General features: G+C 24.1%; 1 protein-coding gene across 2 annotated transcripts in view; it reads left to right on the forward strand.

Moving 5' to 3' along the window:
• LOC124422902 (protein abrupt-like) overlaps positions 1–10000 on the forward strand; it is a 63077-nt gene that overhangs the window by 41878 nt on the left and 11199 nt on the right. For both annotated transcript variants that reach the window (XM_046959896.1, XM_046959898.1), the window contains exons 6-7: positions 80–258; positions 2652–2871. In XM_046959896.1, coding sequence (XP_046815852.1) covers positions 80–258; positions 2652–2871 — 399 coding nt within the window. The remainder of the gene's footprint in view (positions 1–79; positions 259–2651; positions 2872–10000) is intronic.

Genomic DNA, 10000 nt, shown 5'->3' on the forward strand with positions numbered 1-10000 from the left:
TAAATATTAAAAAGTGAGATTAATAAATAAAATGATCGATTATTAATGCCTACCCCGATTTTTTTGTGATTTTTTTCAGCGCGAAGGGTACGTCGTGGTAGACCGCGATTAGGTACGAGGGGTGGCAAACATATGTCTCCATCCGTGCACGGTAATTCACCCTCCAGAAGTGATTGGTTGCCATTGGACATGAGAACGACGCCACCAGCGGCCATGCCAGCTTTTCGTGGATTTGAAGAACCCTCGCCTGATGGCGTTGTGAGTTTATTATTTTTTTACTACGTTCTTTTTGTTTTTTTTTTTTTTTTGCTTTTTTTTCCTTTCCTTCCCTTTCCCTTTCTAATTCCCTCTAATTATTTTTTTCTTTTTCTTTCTTTTCTTTTTTATGTAGGACATTTATTAAGGACATTTATTATAATTATAAAAATTATTCATATTTTAACCAGGTATATTAATTATTATATTTTGTACGTTTAGAATGTTTTCTTGGGAGATTAATATTTAATACGAGGGGTTTCCTCTATGTTTCAGTGTCATAGGATTTGTACCGATTTTTCTGTACTTTTTTATATTTTTTTATCTTTCTCCTTTTTCTTTTACTTTTTTTTTCTTTTCCTTTTCGTTATCATCTTATTTCAGCATTCACAGTTTTTTGCTCGCATACGCGAAATATATCCTAAATTCGTTCTTGCAATTCTGTGCGTGTTAAAAAATTTGCTCTTTTTCTTTCAATGCTATTTAGAAACTTGTGAGACATCTTGCAATAATAGCCGAAACTTTTATACGACGAATATATAGAATATTGGATAATTGAATCCGCGGATACACATTTGTGATATTTATAATCGAGTCACGTGTTAAATTAATTCGACGATCAGTTTCATCGAATTATAATAATTAATTCGTAGACATTTTAATTCTATTTTTTTTTTTTTTTTTTTTTTTTTATTTTTATTAATACTAATTGCAATGTTCTTGTTTTTCTTCTTCTTCTTCTTCTTTCTGTAACATAAAATACAGAATTCTTTTTTCTTCTTTGTTAATTCTTTCTCATCAAATTCATTTTCTTTCATTTTTTTCTCCCCTTTCATCATTTGGCCATGAATATCTTTTTATAATTAATCATTTTCCTTTTCTAATTATTTCTACAAAATTTATTTCTCTTTATTTTTCCTTTTTTCCTTTTAATTTTATCTCCCCTTTTACCGATCGCGCGTATTTTGTTATCAATATTATCGTAAAAATAATAGTCATCCCTCTCGCGCGATAATCCAATTCGCTGAGAAAACTTTCATAACGATATACAACGTGGCTATTTTGTTTGTATGTCACATTTTCGTTATTAATTACTGCCTTTAATGAATGCTTGGCATTCATACAACAACAATCTCCAGTTTATACATACATATCTCTAGACATTCTTTCTTCTCGTATTAACCTTTGCTTATCAACTACCCCTAATCTTCTTTTTTCCTTTTCACCTAAATGATGTGTGAAATATAATATATATATATATATATAAATATATATATATAAGCTTATTATTTAAAAAATTTTTAATCTATCCTTTAAAATCTTTCTTGGACGAAAGTTCAGAATTTTTTTTCTTTTTACTTTTTTTTTTTTTTTTATTTCAAATACATTTTTCTTATGCATAATAAGTATTTTTAAAGCGGATCACATGAAACTTAATAAATCGTTTCGTTGAATTTACATGTTTATTATTTATGATTTATGAAGAAAAAAAATAGTATCAAAAAAAAGAAAAAAAAAAGAAAAGAAAAAAGAAATAAATTTCTTTTCCTTCCATTTACATATACATACATATATACTTCCTATGAAAAGGGACTGACTTTTTTTCTTAGACTTTTCTTAGACTTTTTTTCATCAATACCATTATTTTTTACCACTAGTACTCATCATCGCTATTACAAAAATATTTTTATTAGTATTTATGTAGAATAATTTGTTTCTTTTTTTTTTTTTTGTTTTGATTCTCTTTTCTTTTTTTTTCTTCTTTTTAAATAAATTTTTTTCACTCTCCGTTTTTTTTTCCAATAATTTTTCTCGTCAATATTACTGTTACCACTTCACCACCATCATCTCTATTGCACATAAGTATATAAAATTTTTTTTTCTTTTTTTTTTTTTTTTTTTTTTTTTTTTTAATAATCTTATCAATACTACCGCTACTGTTTTTATCGCTTAATCATTGCAATACTACTATCACTGTATAAGCATACAAAAAAATAATATACTTTTTCAATTCTTTTTTCTCACGCTCATTTTTATTTCATTCATTTTTTTTTCAACAATACTACTATTGATACTACTGTTACTATCACCGCTATTATTACAAAAACGTATAAAGAATAATTTATTTATTATTTTTTTTTTTCTGATTCTCTTTTTTCTATAATAATTTTCTTTCATTCACCGTTCCTTCTTTCCGATCATTTATCTCGTCAATATTAGTATCACTACCATCGTCACAACTATGTTGTACCATATGTATAAAAAAGAGAATTTTTTTTTTCTTTTTTTTTTTTTATTTTTAATGTTTCTTTTATTCCCTTCGTCTTTACTTCTTTTTAATATTTCTCATCTCTATGTCTCCTATCATCGTGATCGTTACTGTTAATACGTTCCAGGTTCATTTAGGTGAGGGCATTGCCGTTTGCGAGGAACAACTGAGGGCTGTGAAATGGAGCGATTATCGGAAGTTGACCCGTGGCCTCGCTGCTATATTATTCAGCCCAACGGAACTGGCTACATGTTCTGTCACAGGACAACGTTGGAGTCGCGCAGGAACTGCGACCGAACGTCCGGTTAAACCGGCACTCGACAAAGCCAAAGTGCAAGCCATCATATGTGAGTGTTATTTTTTTTTTCAACCCCCTCCCCTCGTTTTTTTCTCTCTCCATCTCTCTTTCTCTCTCTCTCTCTCTCTCTCTCTCACACTCTCTTTATTTTCTTTCTTTCGTTCTCTCTTTCTCTCTCTAATATTTTTCTCCTACGTCAATGATATTTTTTATTCTTTTCTTTCGAACGAGAAAGAATTATTTTTTGCTTACGATCGAGTTCGAAATTACTCTAAAAGCATTTTTTTTTTAAGATTACACATTGTATGATCGATCGAAATTTTAAAAATATTTTATTACATTTGATTATTCTCTAGGATTTAATATTTAATATATATATATATATATATATATTAAATTAAATTATAATTATATATAATATATTAAATTATATATATATATATATATTATATTTTATATTATTATAATATTAATATATATATTTTTATATATGTTAAAAAATAGTTAATAATAGTGTGTCTAACGAAAGTCTTTATTTAATTTTTTTTTCCTTTTTTCTTTCTTTTTTTTTTTTTTTTTTTTTTTTTTTTTTTACTTAAATTTTTAAATATTTCTTTTTACGATTTTTAATAATCTAATATTATTAGTATATATATATATATATGTATATATATATATATGGGTATGTGCAAAAATTTTAATGTTTATTTAATATTTCTTTTTTATAAAAGTTTCGTAATATTTAAGATAAACATATATTCATTTTCTTAGAATGTTTTTCTATTTTTCTATTCTATTTTACTTTTTTTTTCTTTCTTTTTTTTTTTTTTAATAAGTATTTTTTTTTTGTTTAATAGCTTCGTGTGTTTATATTAAATATAATATAAACATACGAAGTAACGATTATAAAAATGAATCGATGGTTAAGAACCTTCGTAAAATAGGATTTATTAATTATTTCGTATAAATACAATTAATATTATCTCAAAAAGTACAAAAAATATTAAGCCTAAAACTTCGTAATAATTTTCATTGTCATTTTGCACATAAACATTAAAAAAACATTATACGAAGATGAGTGACGTATAATTAATTATAAAACAAAAAAATTCATAATATAATATCGGATATCGAAATTTTTCGCATAACAAATGGAGAAAAGATCTCTAATTAAATTCTAATCAATTAAATTAAATATCCTCTAATATCACTTGTTAAACAAAAAAAAAATAAAAAAATAAAAAAAGACTAAAAAGAAATTAGGAAATAAAAACGTCACAAAATTCATTATCAATTCGATCCAATACAAGTTATGAATCAAACGAATACCATTAGAAATTTCTACTAATTTCTATTTCAAGAACGGTTGAGAATATTTTCGGCGATCTTATGAAAATGAATCTTGAATGCGTTTCAACGAATTCAACAACAATGTTTCCACATCTAAAAAGAGCTCCTAGGCAAAAGGAGTGGCCAAGCTTGCATGCCAACATCTATTGAATTTTCACGTGCCAAAATCAACATAGTCAGTACGAATCGACATTGGTTAGGTGTATGTATATATATATATATATATATATATATATATATATATATACATATATATACATATATATATATCTATGTGCATATATATGTACGTACATATATATATATATTACGTATGTATATATATATATATATATAAGGTATATAAGATATATGCACATATAAGGTATATGCATGTATGTACATACATATATACTCGGTGTTCAAAATAAAGCATTGGTTACGTCTATGTATGTAGGTATATATGCCCTATAGGAATGAGAGAGAGAGATACACACACACACATATATATGTATATACCAGGAGTTCAAAATAAAGTGTTTATTACGTATTCATATACATTTATATCTATAGGTATGAAATAAAGAGATATATACATATATACATATATATGTTTATGTATGTACATCGGGTATACGAAATATATACGTTATAAATTTTTCTCCTTTAAAAACAGGACGTTTTCGAGTAACATTATGCGAAAAAAAGAAGAAAAAAAAAAAGGAATTAAAAATATAATGGCGTTTGATAGTTTTTTTTTTTTTTTTTTTTTTATTTAACGGAATCGTTTTAGGATTGACAGTATTTTCCTTTTTTTTTCCTTTTTTTTCTTTTTATTTTTTTTTTTAAATAGAAACCTATATTTTTTATAACGGCAATTAAATATTCTCCGTAAAAAAAAGAAAGAAAGAAAGAAGAAAAAACACGAGTAACTTTTGTTGAAAATATTTTTTTTATCCATCCTCAATTTTTCAAATTTATGTGTATACATTTCTCTCTCTCTCTCTCTCTCTCTCTCACACACACACACACACGCACACACACATACACATACATACTCTCTTTGTAGCCATTTTACATTTACACTTCGCTTTTATGAAGTACTCGATAGTTACGTATATGTATGCATGTATGTATGTAAATATATATGTATGTATGATTATATATATTTATATATATATTTATATATATATTTATATATATATTTATATATATATCTTTACAACCATATTATGTTTACACCACGTTTTCATTAAGTACTCGATCGTACTATAGGTACTTTCGCGAACGAGTTTGCTCCATCTACGATTAACTTTCTAATGTTCATGTAAAAATATATCGATTGTTTCAAGAGTAAACGAAATACTATATCTATTTTATCCTAGCAGACTATTGCAGAATTCCTATCTCTTAACAAAATGTTATGGAGGAAACGATGTAAACATTTTCTTTTCTTTTCTTTATTTTTCTTTTTTGTTTCTTTCTCTTATTTGCTAATTATATTTATTTATCGATTTGTATACTACGATGTGATAAATTAGACGAATGGATCATTTGATATCATCATTTTATTGGCATACATACATATATATGTACATACATATATAGGTATTAATTTTTCACTTTCTTATGATATTATAATAAATTCGTGATTAATTAGGAACGTTATCATTTGATCATTCGTTTTATTTCTTTAACAATTAGCATACAGGTATAAATCAATAATATATATTATTTATTAGAAAAATAATAATATAGTTTTTTTTTTCTTTTTTTTTCTTAATTCGTTAATGTTATTTATTTTATGTGTATATATGTATAAAGAGAGAAAGAAAGATAGATAAAGAGAGAGAGAGAGAGAGAGAGAGAGAGAGAGAGAGAGAGAAAGAGAGAGGGAAGAGGAGTATATAATATTATATTGTATAATATAATATAATATAATATAATATAATATAATATAATATAATAATATTATTATATTATATTCCTGTAGTATATTATTAATATAATACATTATAATAAACTATATGATACGTGATGTGTGTAGATATATATATATATATATATATATATATATATGATTTATTAATTAAATTCATTTATTAATTTAAGTTTATAATATATATGTGCGTCATGTTTAACAATGGCTATTATGAGTATACGAGTGTTTATACAAGATACGGGTATACGGTCTAAAAGGTCACGTCGTTAATAGAACAATACATTAGATATCCTAAACATCTTATTGTACTTGTTATCGAGAAAACGATCGAGCCGAATATTCCTAATCGAACGCTCGTCCTTGTAGCACGTATATTATCTCTCTCTCGCTCTGGTTTCGAATTTATTTTAACATATATACAATTCTTTATGTAATATTCTCTCTCTCTCTCTCTCTCTCTCTCTCTCTCTCTCTCTCTCTCTCTCTCTCTCTCTCTCTCTCTCTCTCTCTCTCTCTCTCTCTCTCTCTCTCTCTCTCTCTCTCTCTCTCTTTTATCTCTTTTATCTCTTACATAATACATACATTGTTTTAATTGTTCTAATATAATTACAGAATCATTTCGATGGTTTCACTTTCAACGTCCGCGTAACAATTTTTATTTCATATAATTAATATCATACAATAAATAATGTATATTTATTGTTATATATGATTTCCATAAGAAAAAAACACATATATATATATATATATTTTTATGGTAATTTATAAATATCGCATTAATAAAAAAGTTTAACATTTTCCAATTTCTTTTCTTTTTTTTTTTTTTTTTTTGTTAAAATCATTCTCATAGATAGATACGTATATTAAAAAAAAAAAAAAAAAAAAAAAAAAAAAGAAGAGAATAAATAAATAAGAAGTAAAAAAGAAAAATTTTAGTTTTGCAAATGATCGGAGTTATTCAAAAAGTGCGCATCATTAATATTCCTCAATATACTATAATTTCTATCCGTGCTGTCCAATTTTACATCGTTTTTCATTTCATTGTAGTTATTATTTTCTCTGAACGTTAAAATTCTCTCTCTCTCTCTCTCTCTCTCTCTCTCTCTCTCTCTCTCTCTCTCTCTCGCTTTTTCTTTCTCTCTCTCGACAGACCGATTTTTCGTTTAGCACAACAACGATAAATCGTTTTTCATAATTACGTATGTATGTAGGTACATAAATATACAGAGATTTTCTCATTTTATTGTTTAACGTTACGTTGTTCATTATCCCGTCTTGTCGACGTTATACAGTATGATCAAGGATATTAAATTTTATTACGATATCGAACGAATACGTAGTTATTATCGTTATTATTATTACTATTACTATTATTATTATTATTATTATTATTATTATTATTATTATTATTATTATTATTATTATTATTAATATTAATATTGCTACTACTACTACTTTTACTATTATTATTATTATTATTATTATTATTATTATTATTATTATTATTATTATTATTGGTAATTTCTTGTTTAATTTTAAGCAGAAATTAAAATGTGTTATATTAACGTTTTTTTAGTCGTATTATATTAACGTTTAATCTATTTTTTCTCCTTCGTATAGAATACAAATTGGAAGTGTTATTAAACCATTCTACGTTCTAGTTTATCATTAATTCTTTAATAAATGTTAAATATCTTTACGGTCGATTATATATTATTAATACAATATTTATTATTAAATTAATGAAATATAAATAATTTCTTTTCAAGATAATCGTATTCGTAATTATATATATATATATATATTTTATATTTATATATATTTATATAAATATATAAATAATACGATTTACGAATATAATTTAATTATTTTTTTTTATGATAATTAAGATTTATTTTTTGATAAAAATTTGAATTATTTCTTTATATCGATATGCAAATTTCTATTTAATTAATTCAGATTGAAATGAGAATAATCGAGATAATATTATTATTCTCTCTCTCTCTCTTTTTTCTTTCTTTTTTTAAATTAACATTTTCAGTGTCCACGTAACAATTTTATTTCGTATAAATAATATCGTACAATAAATAATATACTGTTAAATATGATTTCTATAAGAAAAAAAGAAAATATATATATATATATATATATATATATATATATATATATAATATATATAGAGAATGGGATCTTTAATAAGGACAAATTTGTTGTTAAAATTTGATTTAAGAAATAGTAATATAATTTTTTTTTATAAATATTATTTAATTGCACAATCTCACATTTCGATAATTTAATTGCTCGATAAAAAAATGATATATATATATATATATATATATATATATATATATATATTTAGAAATTTAAATAAATAAATAAGTAAAAGATAATATTTTATACTTCGATAAATTTTTCCAAATTAATTTCGATTTCAATACTAAATACGTTCGTAATTATACGTGATATAAATGAATAAAAAAAAAAATATAAATAAATAAAAATAAAAATAAAAATAAATAAAAATAAAAATAAAAATAAATAAATAAAAGAAATAATCTTTAATTCGAATGAGTTATTTATTTAACGCGTTTATTACAAAATAAACATATTCAATTTGAATCATTCGATTGATCATTTAATCGTTACTTTCTCTATTCTATTATCTTTTATCTTTATTATTTTTTCATTTCAACTTTTTCTGCTTTTTTTCTTTATTCATTTTTTTCTTTTTTTCTTTTTTTTTTTTTTTTGTTTTTTCTATATTTTCTTCCATCAAAGCTCTTTTCTCACCCGAGTAAATTATCTGATAACAAAGTGATCATTTTAAAAGAATGTAAAAATGTCTTTCAAAGACTTTAGTAAGAGAAAAATAAAATAGCATATCGGATGTTTTATCGTGCGGGCGTCTGTGTGTGTGTGTGTGTGTGTGTGTGTTGCTTCTTTTCAACCATCAAATTATTCAAATAGAAAAATTAACGTGCAATGACAATGTTTATAAAAATTTATAATAATTTTCATTGTACTTATTTCGATTCAATCGATTTTCTTCTTCGAATATAATATATATATATATATATATATATATATATATATATATATATATATGTGTGTGTATATATATACGCAGAGGATTAAGGCATGCGTCGTAGTCAAGAATCGATTATATTTTTTGTCGCATCGAAAAATCGTCCTCTTTCCTTTTTAATGAATTAAAACATAATCAACTCTTAATTATTTTATTTCTATCATTATTTTCAACTTAATTTTGATAATATTACTTGCGGATGAACGATCGATCGAATTGTAAGTCATTTTGCTAAGAGAAAAAGAAATGAAGAAGAAGAAAAAACAAAAAAGAAAAAAAAAAAACAAAAAACAAAATCAATTAGCGACGATTAAAAAAATCTTCGTTCGCATTTTTATTTATTATTACTTATTCGTACGAGTGAGATAGATATATTTCATTAAAGATATAAATAGATGAAGATAATATCGTAGATAAAAAAAATTTTAATTATTATTAGAATTACAACTATTGTGTTTGTTTGTTTATGCGTGGGTTTGTGTGTAGGTGTGTGTATGTGTGTGTGGGTGGGAAGGGGGTGGGTGGGTGTGTGTTTGAATATGTGGTTTTAATTGACATGAGGTAAATAAAAATTTTTTAATTATATCGATTTCATTTCATTCGATATTAGTTGCCGATCAAAAATTAAGAATTATATTTACGTTAATTAATTTTCATTCGAGATTTATTATTCGATAAAAATTTCTTATTACATCGATTAATTTGCAACGATCGATTTTTTTTTAGTTTTATTCGAGATTCGAGTTAGATTCAACAAAAAATATTAATTACTATTTATCGTAAATTAATTTTGATCAAGTTTTTTGACTAGACTCGTACTGG

The sequence above is a fragment of the Vespa crabro genome, chromosome 3 (assembly GCF_910589235.1).
Source record: "Vespa crabro chromosome 3, iyVesCrab1.2, whole genome shotgun sequence".
Taxonomy (NCBI): Eukaryota; Metazoa; Arthropoda; class Insecta; order Hymenoptera; family Vespidae; genus Vespa; species Vespa crabro.